The sequence below is a fragment of the Daphnia magna genome, linkage group LG7 (assembly GCF_020631705.1).
Source record: "Daphnia magna isolate NIES linkage group LG7, ASM2063170v1.1, whole genome shotgun sequence".
NCBI classification, from domain to species: Eukaryota; Metazoa; Arthropoda; class Branchiopoda; order Diplostraca; family Daphniidae; genus Daphnia; species Daphnia magna.
This window is the reverse complement of record NC_059188.1, coordinates 1,945,371-1,963,728: the sequence shown is the minus strand read 5'-3', so window position 1 is coordinate 1,963,728 and position 18,358 is coordinate 1,945,371. Positions and strand designations below refer to the sequence as shown.

Genomic DNA, 18,358 nt, shown 5'->3' with positions numbered 1-18,358 from the left:
TTATTTTCATTTCCCTCCTATAGGGCCCGAGAGGACAAATACCGCAGGTCGGAATTCAGCCTTGGCAACTCAGCATCCGATCTTGGTCTATTCCTTTATACTATCAAATTTTTAATCAAATATTTTTAACCAGTTGGGATAATGGGATGAGAGATGAGACCTACCTGTGATGCGGGAGTCTGTGGTTTGACCCCATCAGAGGATATTCTTTTTATTTTTTACATGGGTAGCTTATTGCAAATCAAGTCTTATAGAATTTTTTTTTTATTTCTACATTTACAAAATTAATTTAAAAAGATTGAAAGTGACGGTAGCACATGAATAAAACACCTAACAAAGATTTAACTTGTTAATTTATTTTATCCAACTAACCAACGTGTGTAACGGTACAAAAATTATTTTTCAAAATAAAATGATTTAAAGTTAAAACAATCAACTTTTTATTGTATACAAGCTGCATATTGCAAACAGGGGATATGGCCATATGGGAACGTGTTTAGGTATAGCGGAAAATTTCAATTGGTTTCTACGAGTCATGTGTGAAATAAGCCCCGCCCATGTCCGCTAGGTGGCCACAGTTTCAGAGGCAAGAAAGTGACACAGTGGCTTATGGAGTTATGGAGAAATTTACTAAAGCTGGCGAACCATCCTATCTATGAGACTCTGCCAGAACAAAAAAAAGTAATAAAAAAAAGATCAAGTTCCAGAAAATGGCATCAGTGTTACCCAAAGAAAATCTTTCACTTTTGTTTGTATCATAGAGTCTCTTCAGTTTATTTAATTAGTTTTCTAGGCAATTTTTGATTCGTTTTTTTTCGGGTTTCGTATTTTTAAATGGGAAAGTATTTAAGAGATTTGTAAAATGCGGGTCATTTATTTCAATCTTCATATTTGGTTCCTTTGGTTCCTTTGGTTCTTGTCATCTGTCACGTCGTCATTTAGCCTTATTTCTAAAAATTCGTCAAATCTTACGCAATGGAATGGCGTTGAAATAAATAAATATCGTTCTCATGAAGATCTAATATCTGTTTTTGAGACCTTAGAAAGAGATTTCCCATTTATTGCTAAAAGAGGGACCATAGGGAAATCAGTGCAGGGTAGAGATTTGGTCTTCCTTCGGATAACTGCAAATGCTAGTGCACCTAGGCCTATTGGGAGGCCGATGTTTAAATATGTTGGTAACATGCATGGAAATGAAGCTGTTGGCAGAGAAGTGCTTATTGCTTTAGCGGAGCACCTTGCACACAACTATGAAAAGGATGTTGAAGTGACCAAGCTTATCGAATCCACAGATATATACATTCTACCTAGCCTTAACCCTGATGGTTTTGCCAAAGCAAAGGTTTGTTATATATCTGTTTTGCTACAGGCATATTTTTTTTTTTACTATTTTTTTTTCTTGTAATAGGAAGGGGATTGTTATGGGTCAAACTCTTTTTCAGGAAGAGAAAACGCCAATAACGTGGATTTGAACAGAAATTTTCCAGACCGACTTGAAATCAAAGGATCTCCAAAAAATGTCGACGAAGAATTATTTATCAAAGGCAGAGAGCCTGAAACACTGGCCATTATGTTATGGATTGTCAATAATCCTTTTGTATTATCAGCAAATCTTCATGGTGGTTCAGTTGTTGCTAGTTACCCTTTTGACGACACTGTTCTCCATCGCGAATGCTGTGTTGAAGGAAAAGCTCCGGATGACACTTTTTTCAAGCATTTAGCACGGGTTTACGCATCTAATCATCCTGAAATGCACAAGGGAAACCTGTGTGAAGGAGATAATTTTAAGGAAGGGATCACTAACGGAGCATTTTGGTACGACGTTCCAGGTTTGTCGCGCACCAATGTTAAACTTCGAATGGCACAAATAATTTAAATGGATATTTTAAGGTGGAATGCAAGATTTCAACTACGTATTTTCCAATTGTTTCGAAATCACCGTCGAGCTATCGTGCTGCAAGTATCCAAATGCCTCCAACCTTCAAATGGAGTGGCAAGGAAACCGCCAAAGCCTAATCAGATACATGCAGGCGATTCATTTGGGAGTGAAAGGTCTGGTGACTGACCAACAGACGAATGAAGCTATTCCTAGGGCTCGGGTTACAGTTGTTGGTGTCGAATATGACGTGAAAACAACCAACAATGGTGAATATTGGCGACTCCTTCTACCAGGGAATTACTCGTTGCAAGTTTCCGCATTTGGCTATCAAGATGTTGAAATTCATAACGTCTCGGTCGTGGAAGATGCGCCTACCATATTAAACATCAGAATGATACGAGCCATCCCAGATCTACCGGACACGGACAGCAAAGTCTATCTGGAATTCGGGCACCACAACTATACAGAAATGGAAACATTGTTAAAAAAAATCACTGAGGCTTTCCCGACCATTACACGGCTGTATACCATTGGCCAAAGCATACAAGGCCGCGAACTTTATGTAAGTGTAATATTCATCGTATTACCTGCATAATTAGTTCTTACACGTTTGTTGTGACTTTCTAGGTCTTAGAGATATCTGACAATCCGGGCCAGCACGAACCTGGCGAGCCGGAATTCAAATATATCGCGAATATGTAAGAATAATTTAACATTTTTTATTAGCATATCTGTGTACTATATTTCCTTCGTTTTAGGCACGGCAATGAGGTTGTAGGACGTGAGCTTGTTTTAAACCTTGCCATCGTTTTAATCAATGGCTATGGTCGGGATGCAGGATCACAAAATTAATAGACTCAACACGTATTCATCTAATGCCATCCATGAATCCAGATGGTTACGAAATAGCCCTTGAAGGAGATGAAAATGGTGGCTATGGACGGGGCAACGCTAACCAAGTCGATTTAAATCGTGATTTTCCTGATCAGTATTTCCCCAAGGATGATAATGCGAGTTTCCAACCTGAAACGCTTGCGGTGATGAATTGGTCGCAGTCCATCCCTTTTGTTTTGTCTGCCAATCTTCATGGTGGTTCGCTGGTGGCCAATTATCCTTTCGATGACAATCCTCAGGGCAAGAGCAAAGTTGACAGCCCTTCACCTGACGATGCTCTCTTCCGCAAACTTGCCAAGACTTACAGCTATGCACATCCTATCATGCACCTGGGGAAATCTTGCCATCCGAGTTTTGCTGGACGCTTATTGGGTGTTCTCGACGAAACCTTTAAAGGATGGAATTACAAATGGTGCTTACTGGTACAGTGTTTCCGGCGGCATGCAAGATTGGAACTACGTCCATACAAATGATATGGAAATCACTGTGGAAGTGAGTTGCTTCAAATATCCAATGGCTAAGGATATGAAGAACTATTGGGAACTAAACCGCTCAGTCGCTCTTAGAGTACATTGAGCAAATCCATCACGGTCTGAAGGGCTTCGTACTGGATACGAATGGTTTCCCCATCTTTAACGCTTCCATAGCTGTGGCTGGTTTCGAAGGCAAAAATGTCCGAAGCTATACCCATGGCGACTACTGGAGGCTCCTACTACCTGGAGAGTATCACGTGACTGCCAGTGCTTCAGGGTATCCACCACTATCAACATTCAGATGTAATCTAGTTTTTAACGCTTTATGTTTTTAGGTTTCAGTCGCTCAGCAAAACCGTTAACGTGCCTTCAGATAGAGCTGGTGTTGTAAATTTTACGCTGCAACGCGTTAATGTTGGTGAGATGATCCGCCTTTCCATACCGCCTTCACCAGAAAAAATTAAATCGTCAACAATAGCTGTGTTACCTCCTACCAAAGTTGTGCAACTGCCTCCTGTTGAGCTAGAGAGTTTACTGAAAAAGAAAGTCAAACAGGCGCCCAATTTGCTGTGCTTATACAGGTAAACTTGTTGCAATTCCAAGTCTTAAACGTTGACTTGATTTTTCCCGTAATTTTATTCTCAGCGTAAAATCACCAGAACAACAGTCGGAGAAGCCAGTATGGGTATTAGAGATAGGAGATGGAGCAGCCGCAAATTGTGCCATACGAAAGCAGCCTATCCAAATGGGGACGGTTACCAAGCTTCACCAACCTAAAGTGCTAGTGGTTAATGGAATCGATCGAGCAGCTGTTGCATCAGGTCGAACCTTCCTGCTCAGCTTGGTGGATGCCTTAATATCTTCCGATTCTGACGCGCTTAGCGTAACCAAGAGTGTATCGATGCATTTGATTTTCGACGCCGACCCTTCTGCGGCTGACGAGGATTGTGCAGCAACGTCAAGCACCAAAACCGATGCCGAAGAAGCTATAATTCAATTTGTTCAACGGGAGAAGTTTACAATGATTTTGACTCCTGAATTTCAATGGATTGGGCTCGTCGAATCTTCCTTATCGGGATTGAAGCAATTCCGTGAAAAACAATTAGTTGAAACCTACCACCACCAAATGCAAGGCGCAAGCGATTGTAGTCCGGGTGAGCGCCGATCGTCAACGGTTCTTAATCATATCAGTGAAATCAGCAATGGTAGCATTACATTCCGCCTTGGACTCTCTTGTTGTGCGAAATCTGATCAAACTAATGCCATCCTTACTTCTCATCGGGCTACACTGTTTCAGCTGTTTCTCACTGCCCGTCAGGGTATCGCTGGGGTGGTTACAAGCCAGTTCGGTCAACCTCTTGCTGCTATAGTTAAAGTAACTGCAGCACGAAGAGCAATGATTTCTTCTGCTGATAGGTAAGAAAATATAAACCATATCCCTAAAGTTCAATGATTATCCTATTGAAATTTTTAGTTTGGTTGTTACAACAACACGAGACGGTCAGTTCTGGATTGCTCTAGCTCGCGGTGAATATGCAATTGAAATTCTCTCTTCCGATTACGTTAAGAAAACAAAGGTATGACACTGTGCTTTAATTTAATTAATTTCTTATTGCTGATGAATTGTTTGCTTAATTCTAAGGTGGTGACAGTGTCAGATGGTGGGGCCAGCCAGATAGTCATTCAGTTGTCACGAGACCAAAGAGTGGGCGGATTGCCACGTATGGTTTTCGTCATCCTGGTGGGTTCCCTACTTCTTTCACTGCTGACAATAGTACTTTGCTGCTGTTCTTGTTATGAGAAACGGAAGACTCAGCGTAAGAAGAAATCTAGCCAATGGGGTTTTCAGTTACTCCAGCAAACAGATCGTGAGAACATGGCGCCCGTGTTGATTGATAGTAGCTCAAGCGATGAAGAACTTTTTGTCCAGCATTCGCAACATCAGCATTTCAAGATGCGGCCACCGATTCGAGCAGTTCAAGAAGGATCGGGAAATTCGCCATTCCGACCCATTAGGCCAAAAGGCAAAGTTTTGGGAGCAAGATTGGGTCAGTATCGTGATGATACTTCGAGTAGTGATGAGCTGGAAGATTTTAATAGCGCTACGTCTTCGAGCTTGGAAGAGGAGCAATTGGTCGACCTCCGGAAGAGTTCTAGGCCTGCCATGTGATTCAACTGTAATGGCCAGAACAACTTATTTTTCAAATATTATTATTTTTTTAATTAGATCTGATTTTAACGTGTGATGGTGAACATAATCCCGTTATTTGCAACTTTCCTGTTGTCTGCCTAATTATGACGTGCCTTGTCATCTTTACTTATCTGGGATAATTAACACGTTTGTCTACTGCTGTATTGTTGTACAGCAACGAAAACTATGCACACAATACTATACACGGAGCGGAAAAAATGAAATAAACGAATTCGTGAAACTAAATTATTAGAATAATGGTACTGGTGTCGCCACTGACGACACATTGTGGATTTGGTACTGCAGGAAAACTGATACCTGAAACAAAGTTAATAAAAATTTAACAACCATCCCAATATCAAGTAATGAATTGCAATATATTACTTTGTCTCGCAGTTGTTGGGCGCGTTGAAGCGCTACACTCAATAATACCAGAACTTCGTTAAGCCAAGTTACGGGGCTTTCTGACTGTAAAGTTTCGAACTTCACGGTGCCTCCTGCTTGAGTAAGGTGATATACCGCAAAAATGAGTTTATGCGCTTGAAGATAAAAACTAACAGCCAAGTCACTAGGCAGGGAAGGTGTTAAAGTTTTCTATATCAGTCAGAAATAAGGTTTGTTAAGATTATGCCATACAAGAAGTTTGCTTCACACTCACCATATTTTTACTATTCATCAGTTCATCAATCGTCCTTTTTCGAGGAATAGCCAAAGTGCTGCGGGCGCGATTAACTTTGCCCAAGACCAAATCAAGATCATTCAATACTTCTTCAGCAGATATATATTCTAACTCATCAGGAATTAAGGACAGACTTGACAAAGCCATCCTTAAATAGTTTCCTGAATCTTGGATTTGCTGGAGACGCCATGGGGATTCTGCTGCAATAGTTGTATGATAAACCACATTTGGATGTTTATGAAGTTTCAATGTCATGTCCTGAATGAAAATGAGTCATCAGTTCCAAAAGGTAAGATAATTTAATAACAATAATTGAGAAGATAATTAATAATTACTGCAGATGTAATGCTGTCACCAGTTATTGTCAAGATGCATTTTAACTGATCCTGGGATGTTTGTGTTGATGTAGCCATGACATATTTTTCCTGCCTCACTTGTGTATCAACTTCTGCTATTTCAACAGGATAACGACGGGCAGCGGCCTCAAGAACTTCCTTTAACTGGTTGAATACTTTATGAACTTCATTTTTTATCAACCAGTTGAACTCTTGTCTCTAAATTATAACACTCCAAAGATATGAACATTTAGTTTTGCAAAATCATAAAGTAGAATTACCAGATTCTCCTGTGTCAAAACTTTGTTCATTTTTCACTCTTCAGACAGCTGATTGGCATGAATCAATAGTAACCTTGCAGATGCAAAACGAGATACAGCGAATTTTGGGGTAAATTACTCACGAACGAACGTTTCTGATAACAAAAATGTTAACTTATTTCATTTTTTATATTTTACTAAAAAAAAAAAATGTCGATCAGCTCTTCATTGGACTAGGACAGAGTGCGGAGGAGGGAGAACGCAATACGCAATAACATTACCAGAGTCATAGAACCCAACCAAACGGTTTCCATGACTCTGGCAAAACGCGAAAAAAGGGGCGTAACTAAAACTCGGAGCTCGGGGGACTAAAACTCGGGGAATGGACTCGGAGTCGCCATTTTCCCCGAGCTTTAGTGTGTTCAAACGGGGTGACGGGTAAACAAAAAAAGACTAAAACTCGGGGAATGCACTCGGGGTTTTCGTCGTAAAGCCTATTCCGTAAGCAAGCTTAACGGAATAGGTGAAAATATTGGAGCCCCACCGAACCCTTATACGAAAGGGAAGTTGTTTTTGCATGCAAAATCCAACAGATATAGCGATTAAGTTCCCCACAGATCCTGCGCACATCCATAGACCTATAATCGCTCGACAAATATTTACATCTTGAAGTTCAAAAACAGCATCATGTATTCAATAAATATAAACAAACGAAAATACGATTTGCACGGAATAGTAAAATATTAAGATTAAATGGCGTAAAAGTAATACAACGCATTGCGTTGTAAGATAAAACGATGACCGTAATGTAAAATGACTCGGTGCACTGTGACTTGACCAACTGAGCTAACTCGGCATTATTCTTGGTCAACGCGGTCCAGTATTATTCTCGGTGTCTCAGACAGTTGCCTTGAAAATCGAAAGAAATAAAAAGGTAATCTATCCTTACTGGATATAGCAAATTGAATTTGACAACAACTGTAAATTTAGAATTACGAAAAATAAGCTGTTGCTCACTTTTATACATAATTATGCTTACCGTATTTGTCGGTTGATGATGAGCTTGTGTGGACACTTGTGTCCCTTTAGAGGTACATGACAGTAGCGGCACTCGTAAACCTTCCTAGCTTTCTTTGGTATGGTTTGGAGTTCCTTTTCCTCGGTTTCAGTTACAATTGTGGAAACTGTCCTCTTCTGCGCGAACAGTCTCGGCGAAGTTCGTATCGATGATCCATCGATTCTTCTCGAGGCAACCCAGTCAGGATCTATGATTTGTAATATGAATGATTTAAACAAGTTAGGTAAAAAAATAATAATAATAACAGTAAAAATAAAAATGAGTATTATCATTCTAAACAATAAACACATGTTTACCAGAAGAATTATCATCATCAACTCTTTGGGCTAAACGAGTGAGGTTTTGCCTATTGGAAGCCTTACGCGAACCTTCACTCGGTTCATCCATAACCACGCTATCCTCTGAGCTTGTATAGGAATCCATCAAGCAGACGTGGCCCTTTTTGCTTTTTCCACATTTCCTGCATCTGTACATCCTTTTGTTGATCCGTTCACCTGCCCTGGAGCTATCGCCAGAGAGGATGCTAGGTGACGAGATAATTTGAGTTTCTATAGGGGTAAAAAAAATAGTTATTATTAATACCATTAACATGACGAGGTTAAATGGAGAAGAGAAACTAACCATAACTCAAGTTTGCCGGTTTTTCATCAGAATCTGTATCAATTAAGATAACAGAACGTTCTAATGTCTTGTTTGTAGTTAACTCAGTGACAGCATCATTGCCTGTAGAGTTCAAGATATATGTATAGAGTTCTAGAAAACGATGTGCGAAATTATGGTTACCTTCAGCAGTGACGTCGTCAGCGTACAGGAGCATATCGTCCTCCTCAGGGTTATTACTAGGTAAAGCAGTAAAAAAACCCATCTGCAGAGAAAATAGAATTTGTGACAAGTGCCAGGCCAGGACAAGTGACGAGATAATCTGTGTTTCTACAGGGGAAAAAAAAAATGTTATTATTAATACAATTAACATGACGAGGTAAAATTGAGAAGATAACTAACCATTAGTCATGTTTGCCGGTTTTTCAGAATCTGTATCGATTAAGATAACAGAACGTTCTAATGTCGTGTTTGTAGTTAAATCAGTGACAGCATCATTGCCTGTAGAGTTCAAGATATATGTATAGAATTCTAGAAAAGGATGTGCGAAATCATGGTGTACCTTCAGCAGTGACGTCGTTTGCGTACAGGAGCATATCGTCCTCCTCAGGGTTATTACTAGGTAAAGCAGTAAAAAAACCCATCTACAGAGAAAATAGAATTTGTAACAAGTGCCTAAAACTAATTTTTTAAAAATAATCCATGTGTATGGTCTACCTTATTATTCTGTGAACCGAAGACTTCTTCTCAGCTGATGTTTTTTCTTCTTCGAAATCTGCTCAGCGACTGGTTGGTTGGTTGGTTGAGTTGGTTTTTTTAACTGGCGAACAGCAGGCTGCTCAGCGACTGATAGAGTTTGACCAAGAGCAATCCTTCTTATATGTAAAAACGTGTACGATGAAGACACGTGCATATTTCGAACGACACGAGTTGTAGCCAGCAACTTGTGGTTGTGCAAACTGGACACTACCGCACGTGATGCTCATTAATGCACGTGTCTCAAAGTGGACATTCTGACGTCATCCTTTTAGAGTAGGGAAAAATTCGCGCCAAACAACTCACACGTGTTTTATTACGATGGTCATCTCAAGGGCACTCGTGGACACGTGTAAGGGCACGAGTATTTCGAAAATGAGCAAGTGCCTCAGGAATGATCATCTCTCAATGAGTAATGTAATTATTGGCTAAAAGAACAGACTACTGACATTGGCTGTAATAGCAGACCAATGCACAATGTTTGATGAGATGACCTCTGTTCGGAACCCCACTATTAAGTCGAAGACTCCCGAAGATTCGTCACGTCGTTTCCCTTACTGGTTCATTGAGTTGCCGAGGAAGGGATAGAAAAAACGGAAAAAAAAAACTATTGAAAGCAAAATACTTGTTGATTGAAAACGAAATTCCATGAAATGTGTATTAGGTGACTTTTCGGCTTCATTGTGCGATGGTCGACGATATTCGGGGAAAGAGCGAGGGAGATGTACTGCATCTGGGTGTGTTCAGGTGTATAATGGCATTCCCTTGATTATAGTCCCAAATGTACAAGGGCGGGAGTAGCGTTAGCCGAAATAAAAGTTAAATGAGTATGGGCAAATAAAAAAAAAAATAACCAAAATAACAATCAACTCATCAATCGAATACGAAGAAATGTTAGTAGCTTGAAGAACATTATGCAAGAGTAATTAACGAGTCAGAATTTCACCGATAAAGCCTGGAGAAATCACGTAACGCATTTGATAACTCTAGAGAAGTCTCCGCCCTTCATCAATAAAACAAACAAATTAAGACGTTAATACGATAAGAAAATAAGTGACAGCTAAAAACAAGTAGGATGAGACATTAGTACGGACGAATACCTGATGACTTTATGGCGGAAATCTTGTAGCTGCTCAGGCCTGACGGCGACACATCCGGAAGGTGACTGCCGAGGTAGATTTTCCAGCGTTTGCTCCATCCAGCTGGAAATGCTCTGATTCCCCCCAAAATTGTATCACACTAGAATGTCAAGAGAGCTGAAAAAAGCATTGGACTTACCTGTCGATCGACTAGCATGAATTCAAGCAAAACGTCTGCAACATTGGGTAACGAACACGTAGACAAGGAGAAAATCGAGGCCGTAATTAGAGTACTGATGAGAATAGGGCCTTTCGGGCGTAGCATTGTTGACATTAGTTGGTCACGAAGTTCAAAAGACAGTTTCTCCTGAAAAACAAAATAATTACAATCAAACCCTCGATTCTGGGACAACTTCTTGATAGTAGTTAGCTAACCTCTCGAGTCCGCGTGGTATGGATCAATTCGGATAGAAATTGCATAACGCTGGCATTTGCATCTCTGTGATCAAGTGCAGCCGCCTGCATGGCACAATCGAAAATAGCAGGTAACGCCGGACTATGCAGGAATGCGGCTGGATTACGCTGAAGAAAACGCGCAAAAAGACGAAACAAGTCATCAACTGTGTCTGGATTATGACACAGGCCCTGCGGTTCTTGCAAAAGCTGGAAAGCACGTGGCAACAACGCTTCAAGCATCGAGATGAGACCCCCGATGCAATCGTTTTCTGAACCGTATTCGTCTACAAGAATACTTGCTAAATAAAGGAAGCAACTGTGATGATGAGCATTGTACAGACGCACCATCTGGATGGAAATAACGGTTAATGCCTTATACGTTTGAAATAAAAGTACGAAGCAAAACTGACCTGAGTAACAAGAGGTTGCAAAAGTGGAGCAGACTGGTGGCCGATCAGTCGTAGAGCAAACCTGAGACACCTACAACAGCGTTCCATCACTCTTCTGTCAGTTTGGAATTTATCCAACGTCATGGACAAGCACGGCCACGTAAAAGTGATGGCTAACTGGCACGGATGCTGTTCGCTCTTCTTAGCGTTGACACTCAAATTACGAAATATAGAAGCCAAGCGATCCAGCCAGTAAACGGGATCACTACTGGTTTTTGCGACAACTTTTGATTGGTTTTCCACCTTTTAATGGAAGCCAAAAAAAAAAATGAAATATTAAATTCTTTATGCATAACGATTTTCCTGCAACACTTGGCATGTTACCTGGCAAATTATTGTTAATTCGTCGACATGAATCTTGCAAAGTTGGTGAAGAGCATCCGCGATTTGATGATCTGGCAAACGACTACAGACTTTGGTAACGCCTTTCACTACTCGAACTGCCGTCTCCGTTGGAATGGGTAATGTAACCAGGGCACTCACTACTTGCAAGAGAATATCAAAATGAGATTTAACGTGATCTCGGCAAATGCTTGTAATGGCTTCCAGGGAATTCGAAGCAGCCACAGCCAATGACGGATCATTAATGGAGCGGAGCACGCAATGCAACACAGGTTCTGAAAAAAAAAAAAATGAAAATAAAAATAACGAAAATGAAAATAAAAAACTGTTAATACACACACTGAACTTACCAACTACTGCAGGATGTTTATCCATCCATTCCCCAAGTTCCCCAAGGAGGAGAAGCGTTGTAAAACGCACTGCCGCGTGAGCGCTTTCCGGGACCTGCAGTAATGATTCTACCACACTTTGCACTACTTCATTTTCATCACTATGATTAGACACAAATGTACATTATTAAAGTTGTTAGATATGCTAGAAAGCGGATTATTACGGTAAAATATTTTTGGCTACAGCTTGCATGATAAACAAGGCTGACTCTGTGACCTCCCATGGGAGGTTGTTTTGGCCATGAATGCTGTAGAAACAATGTTTAAAAACAGAAGCCGAGCCGACGATAAACACTACATCTTTGACCAATTCAGACACACGTGATCGGAAACCAGCAAAATCATCACTCTCTTCTAACACACCTTCCTGCTCACAAAAAAAAATAAATAAATAAATAAATACAAGGCGTTAAGATAATCATCCGACAATCAGAAAGTTGTTTTGTGTTTACATGGTCCGGTTCCATCTGACAGTGGCGGCATACAGCACCAATGAGTCGCTCAATGTAGGGCTTGAACTTGATTGTTCGATCGTCGTCATTTGCATGATAAAGGTCTTCAGATAACTTGTACCAAAAACCAAAGGTAATCTCAGCAACCTTGAAGCCAAAAGAAGTTAATGAAGGTACGAGAAAGCAAATATTGCTAAAATGTTTCACCTCGTAGTCATGGTGGCCAACGCAAGTTAGTACTAGATCCAATAACCCAAATAAGTTGGATGTGTTCATTGTTCCGTTATTGTTTTTCGTAGATTCTAGCATCCGATGAAGTAAAGCTTCGGCTATTTCGGTGAACACTCGACAATAATTCAACGCCCTGGGAAGAGGTTGCATTAAATCGGCAAATTATAGCCACACGAACGAGTAATAACAAACTTTTCAGTATCTTCTTCCGCGACGGCTAAATGGTATGCAGGCTCTAGATTCTTAATGCTTTGAACAAGCGAATCTTCAAGAGTACGAAGCTCGTTTAAGGTGGAGGTCAACTGACCATTCTGAGTTGTATTATCTTCATTTTCTTGATCTGCAACAACTTGTAGCAATGCACAGACGGCATCCGATGCAGCTTCATGAAGCAACGGTGTGCTCTGGGATAAGGGAAAAAATGAGTCGGAAATATAATACAATTGTCAAATTAACTTGTACGTGGTGGGAGGAAAGGGTGGCAAAGACGTGCCCTAAGGTGGCACAACTCGTTAACTGGTGAAGCGTGACAGCTTGCAAATGCACCCATGATGAAAAACATCGTAACAACCGGACCCCTATTAAACGGTCTGAAGATGGAATGGTCAAACATGAATCCTGCCAATATAATGGGGTAAAATGATTAAAGATTATTGATATCAGTTGTGCACATAAAGACAAACCAGCAGATGCAAAACATTTTCCGTTGAGCCAGCAAAAAGTTTTAAAACTTCAGATCTTCTGTTTGCTCCAAGTCTTAGAGTTCTTGAACCCATTTCCTCAGGTAACACAGTCAAAACTTCCAACAACGGCCAAATGTGAGTGGTTTCAAAATTATTTTTTGGTCCAAAAGTCTGAATCAAGTCCTGGATTGGAGTTTTCCAACTTGTCATTTGTAATAACAAATCAGCTAGTGCCAAACACAGCTAAGGGATACAGAATAACTGTTAAATTTCACACAAGATGCACAGATCAACAGAAAACCGATTACCTGAGTAACGATCACAGTATTGGTGTGCTCATTTATCTGTCTTAGGTGATTGAGCATGGAATCTCTCAATGAATTATGTGCTTCAGAAGGCAGTTCATGGAATGCAAACTGAATTTTCGTCCTTAATGTCTGAGCTCCAAAGTAGCATGATTCCATGTCTTTTTTAACGTGCAATAACTGGTCAGCTATCTTCCAAGCAAATATCTACAGAAATTCATTATAATATATTTTTTATAGGCAAATTTCAAAAACGAACGAACCGATTTCTGCAAATCTCCCAGCCATTGCGAGGCTCTTTCCTTACTTATAGGATCGGGATTATGGTATAGGGCGTTCAGAGCGTCATACACAACTTCAATGGCTGGAAGTTCATTCATGATTATTTTTATATTTTTTTAACTGTAATACTGTTTAATCCAAGACGTTAAAATGTTGCAATGTGAATGAGCCGGGAAGAAATAACAGCGAGTCAAAAGTCAAACAGACTACGAAAATGACACAGAAAAGTCTGCTATACTTAAAACAAAAATTGACCAACGATGCCGGTTTCACTAATCCCGTACTGGGAAACGATTGGGCTCATGACAACAAACAAAATTGACAAACAATACGCAGTCGCTGTCACTGTAACAACCGTCAACGTTAAGAATACCTCCAACTGCATACAATAAAAATAAATGATTTAGAAAACCTACTAATGAAGGCGGGAATTCATCTACTCGACAGCGCACACGTCAACGTGCATAGAAAGAATTATGGTGAAATCTCCAACAAATTTCTCAAAAGATTCGCGTTCTATAAAAACATCCACTTCATCCGCCATAGGGAAAGCGTTTTTGCCATGTCTATGCCTTTATGGCTTTGGACACCCACATTTTTCTTCCCTATCCTCATTTCTCCATACTTTCTTAGCATATGTTCCCATAAAATGCAAAAATTAATAATAAAGTGTGTAAATGAGGTGACAGCAAATACCAAGCAACACAAACAAGTTTTAAAATGCAATCGTAAGGGGAAAATATTGAAATTTCAGCAGACAAAAATACAGGGTATAAAACAATAGTATGGAAACATCCTTTAGACGATACAAATATTAAAAATCTGTTTATAAATTACGTTAACTGCAGTTAACTTGATTACGACCCCCTCCCTTGACCAGGAAACCAGACAGTGGTGTTACCTTGAAAAAGTAATTAACGCAAATCGCTCGGGGTGATTTTTGGGTTCAAAGTGGACGTATAAAAGCTCGACGTAACCCGACATCAATATCGCAGATCAACTTTTATCTTCAACCACCAAACTACTCTATTTCAACATGAAGGTAAGGCAGTTAAAATCCTTAGTTTTTATTACTATTTTTTAGAATTTATTTTGTTATTTCCTTCTCTGTTGAAATCAGTCTGTACTTGTTACCTTGTCGTTGCTGAGCTTGTTGGTTACATGTGACGCCTGGTTTCTCAACCTGAAATCTGACAAAAAAGACAAACTGGGCAAGGTGACACCAGCACCGAATACACGAAAGGTGATTCTCGTAGCCAGGAAGGTCTACGTTCCCATGTACGCCTCTGACGACACTGCTACATCAGACATGTCCGGCCGTTTGTTGCCAGTCTCTCCTGTACTGGCCACTTCTGGAGCTGTGATGGGAGGACAACAGCAACCGCTTGACTATTCTTCAATGTATTATCAACCTCCAGTTGCTGCGTATGCCATGTCCGGTCCAGCTGATGTGTCAGCAGGTTACGTAGCTCCTTCAGCCTATGCTGCCCCGGTACCAGTCCCCGTCAACGTAGACGCAGCTATGCAGCCTTATGTATTCTATCCTGGTGGATATGGTGCTGCTGGCCCACAGTACGTGCAATATGCTAGTGCAGCATCAGCACCTGAGGTAACATCATTTAGCTTAATTTGTGGCAAACAATTATCCCATTTTTGTCTTCTTTTTTGTGGGGAAAAGACATGGGTGATGCAGTACGCCGGTGGTGAGGCTGTTCCAGCTGGACTTTATTCTCCAACGGGAACTGACGGCGAGACAGTAACCCAGGAACTTGCCGTCTCGGCACAGCCAAGTGAAGCGTATCCAAGTGTTTGACCGCATTTATAGTGCCTAGTTTTTTACCTTCAATTTTTTTTAGCTTGTTTTAATTTTTCTCAAAATTGACTATCGACAAACTTGCTTGTAAATATGCAATACATTAAACACGCGTTACTTTAAAGCAAAAAATTGTTGCGGTTTTCGTTTAAATCTCATTAAGTCCGATTGGAGCAATCGCATTGGATGCAGTGCTATCTTTTAGGCTAAATGCAAAGTCCATGCACGAAATTGAAAACAATTTATTTTGATGAAAATGAGCTGAGAATGTTTGCATCAAAGTATCACAATTCCATCATGAATCCCCAAACTTCCTTCTTCGTAGCTTTCAGATACGTTTCGTGACTGAACTCACATAAAGATATGTTTGCTATTCATTGTAGTTGCTGTTTGAACGGAGAAAAACGTGCATAATCTTTAATTCACTATTAATGAAAGGCTAGACCAGATGCAGCCGACGTGACAGTGGCCTGGTTTGTTGCACGTTACTAAAAAAAAAAGGACAATACCTGGGGGCGCGTAACGACGTGTGAAGGCGTCCCTATCGTTCTTTCCCATATGGCGCAATTAACGAGAGCCAATGCTAATAGATAGCGACAAGAAAACAACGTTGTATGGTAGCATACAGTATCCGTGAAATCCCGAAATTAAAAGCAGCCAATTCAGCCGCTCTTCCACACAGGCGACCTGCACGCGTGCGTGTGAAATGAGCACCTAACTGTTGACTTGCATCCTTAAAATACTGAAACAGGTAACGCGTTGTGAAGCAAAAACGCGCCAAGACAGCAGACAACAAAAGGTGCTGATTTTTTCCGCTGTTTTGTTCGATGCCATCGAGTACTAATTAGGAAAGAAATCGATTTTGTTGGCCTATATGCCTGCATTAAGTAGACTAGCATCGATTAATTACAGCAACAGCACAAAAAGGATAGCCTGTAGTAAGGCTAATACACAAACAACGTAGATATTAAAAACATTTTTGAAAATTGAGGTCGAAATCCTTTGGCCGTTCAGCTTTGTTGCGATGTGCGTCACTTTTTGGAGACGTTGACGAATGTCGCCAGGGTACAAGACCTTTTATTTCTCTTTCAGCACGACTTTTTCTTGTATAGTCTATACCACCCGTCCCGATTTGTGTTCCGCTGCTTTGAATGATTAATCAAAGTTTCTCCTGTGCCGTTTTTACTGTTCAACAACATTTGGTTTTGAAGAAATTAGTCGCATTAACTGCATCCATTTTTTCGTGTGTGTTTTTGTCGAAACATTTCGGGTTTGTCTGGAAAGAGTTTCGATAAAGCGGGTGAGACTTTTACGGTACATTCTACCAGGGTGAAAAGAGAAAGAGAGAAAAAATGTTCTTCCATCTCATATCGTCTTTCTTCAAACGGCTCTACTCAAGTGTTTCCAAATCGTATATAGTTATACGTGTGTTTAACGTGAAAATGCGACAAAAAGAGAAGCAAAAAAAAAACAAAACAAAAAACATGTTTATCCACCCATCCTGGACACATAATCTCGGGATTGTGAGTGGACTGAAACAAAAAAAAGTGCGGGTTGCATCGTTGAGGATGTTTATTCCGATGTCTATCCGACGTCTGCCGTATGGCCGCTGTATTGGCCTTTTCTCGTGAAAGCCGACTGGAAAAAAAAATTAATTCGGGATGCGGTTGGAGAGTTTTGAGAGCTTGCTGGTGATTTAACGGGACTGCTGTAGCCATTTTTTTGGCGCGTGTAACAACCCGTGATAGGATCGATACACTTCAAGAGATGTATAAGCGCGTATATTTAATAACACTTACGAACAGCTTTAAACATAATGCAATTGTTGGCAGGCTACACGAAATTCGCCAGCGTATAGAATGTGAAACTCGGACGTCATCATTTTCCCTCGATTATTTTTGGTTTCATTTAGCAAGAAAGGTGAAAACCAATGGTTTGATTCTGGATATTTCCATGTTTTTTTTTCTTCACTGGGCGACGAGTGATGCAATCACATCGCTCCATTTCCCTTCGTATCCTCTGGTGGTGGTCACACACTTCAAGTTCTCATTCATATCCGGTCGGGCATCCCAAAGTCGTCGGAATATATGACGACATAACATCCAGGCGGCGCACGTCCATTGTTCCATTCCATCATAACCGAAACAATTTGAAATTGGAGCCACCGCCTTTTTAGTTCGTTTGGCGATTTATTTGTTATACAATTCTGTTTTTTTTTCGTTTTGTTTTATTTCTTGAAAATACTGGACAGAAAGTGGGAAAGTGGCGGTTGGTATTGTTGAAATGCCTGGCCGTAATGTGGGTTAAAAAGTCAGCCGATTCTTCTCGTTTTATCACGCTCTTTTGTATCAGCCGACTATAATAGTATAGGTATAAACTGCTAAATACAGAAAATAAATACAAACACAGTAGCACGTAATAGAGTCAGTCAAAGATGGGATTTTCGTTTGTTCCTTTTTTCTTCGAGTTCCTTTGTGCGTGTGTGTGTGTGTGCATTCCACGTATTGTTTGTTTCCCAATGTCGCGAAACTACATCACTATCGGCCGCACCAAACAACCACAAAGGGAAAAGACCCAGATTGGTCTGCGACAAATAGTCTGCAGCACATAGCGCTATAGATTTATTTATTGTAAAAAAATATATATATATAGAACCCGCAAGACTATATACCGGTTCACGTACCCAAAACACATTAACAAATAGGGTGTGTAGGAAGGGAGATGAAAACAAT

The 18,358-nt window shown here is 40.4% G+C and overlaps 4 protein-coding genes across 4 annotated transcripts; 2 read left to right on the top strand and 2 right to left on the bottom strand.

Moving 5' to 3' along the window:
* Positions 1–625: 625 nt before the first annotated feature.
* On the top strand, positions 626–5,683 carry LOC116927841 (carboxypeptidase D). The gene is given in 12 exon segments (XM_032934886.2): positions 626–1,342; positions 1,409–1,829; positions 1,891–2,441; positions 2,507–2,577; positions 2,638–2,711; positions 2,714–3,165; positions 3,167–3,325; positions 3,327–3,523; positions 3,582–3,827; positions 3,892–4,662; positions 4,721–4,823; positions 4,889–5,683. Coding segments are annotated over 12 exon segments (4,053 nt in total). The 5' UTR covers positions 626–862; the 3' UTR covers positions 5,417–5,683.
* LOC116927843 lies at positions 5,583–9,033 on the bottom strand. Its single transcript, XM_032934888.2, has 10 exons — positions 8,952–9,033; positions 8,792–8,890; positions 8,573–8,719; positions 8,411–8,512; positions 8,086–8,337; positions 7,751–7,976; positions 6,452–6,668; positions 6,096–6,374; positions 5,822–6,031; positions 5,583–5,755 (listed from the first exon to the last, which is right to left on the bottom strand). Exons 1-10 carry the CDS (start codon positions 9,031–9,033, stop codon positions 5,687–5,689), a joined length of 1,683 nt encoding a protein of 560 aa, XP_032790779.2. The 3' UTR covers positions 5,583–5,686.
* Positions 9,034–9,789: 756 nt separating this feature from the next.
* On the bottom strand, positions 9,790–14,278 carry LOC116927842 (transportin-3). Its single transcript, XM_045176577.1, has 15 exons — positions 13,795–14,278; positions 13,535–13,738; positions 13,227–13,469; positions 13,006–13,161; positions 12,736–12,947; positions 12,520–12,676; positions 12,313–12,459; positions 12,025–12,227; positions 11,822–11,961; positions 11,454–11,746; positions 11,091–11,372; positions 10,660–11,028; positions 10,424–10,591; positions 10,246–10,358; positions 9,790–10,148 (listed from the first exon to the last, which is right to left on the bottom strand). Exons 1-15 carry the CDS (start codon positions 13,909–13,911, stop codon positions 10,088–10,090), a joined length of 2,865 nt encoding a protein of 954 aa, XP_045032512.1. The 5' UTR covers positions 13,912–14,278; the 3' UTR covers positions 9,790–10,087.
* A 420-nt stretch (positions 14,279–14,698) lies between these two features.
* Positions 14,699–15,758, top strand: LOC116927844. The gene is made up of 3 exons (XM_032934889.2): positions 14,699–14,855; positions 14,934–15,422; positions 15,492–15,758. Exons 1-3 carry the CDS (start codon positions 14,850–14,852, stop codon positions 15,624–15,626), a joined length of 630 nt encoding a protein of 209 aa, XP_032790780.2. The 5' UTR covers positions 14,699–14,849; the 3' UTR covers positions 15,627–15,758.
* The last annotated feature ends 2,600 nt before the right edge of the window (positions 15,759–18,358 follow it).

Coding starts and splice junctions, on each gene's coding strand:
- LOC116927843 (XM_032934888.2), bottom strand. CDS start 9,033: ATGGGTTTTTTTACTGCTTTACCTAGTAATAACCCTGAGGAGGACGAT. Junction 8,891..8,951: donor AAACGACGTCACTGCTGAAG/GTACACCATGAT, acceptor TGAACTCTACAG/GCAATGATGCTGTCACTGAT. Junction 8,513..8,572: donor TGACGACGTCACTGCTGAAG/GTAACCATAATT, acceptor TGAACTCTACAG/GCAATGATGCTGTCACTGAG.
- LOC116927842 (XM_045176577.1), bottom strand. CDS start 13,911: ATGAATGAACTTCCAGCCATTGAAGTTGTGTATGACGCTCTGAACGCC. Junction 11,373..11,453: donor AATTAACAATAATTTGCCAG/GTAACATGCCAA, acceptor TTCCATTAAAAG/GTGGAAAACCAATCAAAAGT. Junction 10,359..10,423: donor TCATGCTAGTCGATCGACAG/GTAAGTCCAATG, acceptor GGGGGGAATCAG/AGCATTTCCAGCTGGATGGA.
- LOC116927844 (XM_032934889.2), top strand. Junction 15,423..15,491: donor GTGCAGCATCAGCACCTGAG/GTAACATCATTT, acceptor TGTGGGGAAAAG/ACATGGGTGATGCAGTACGC.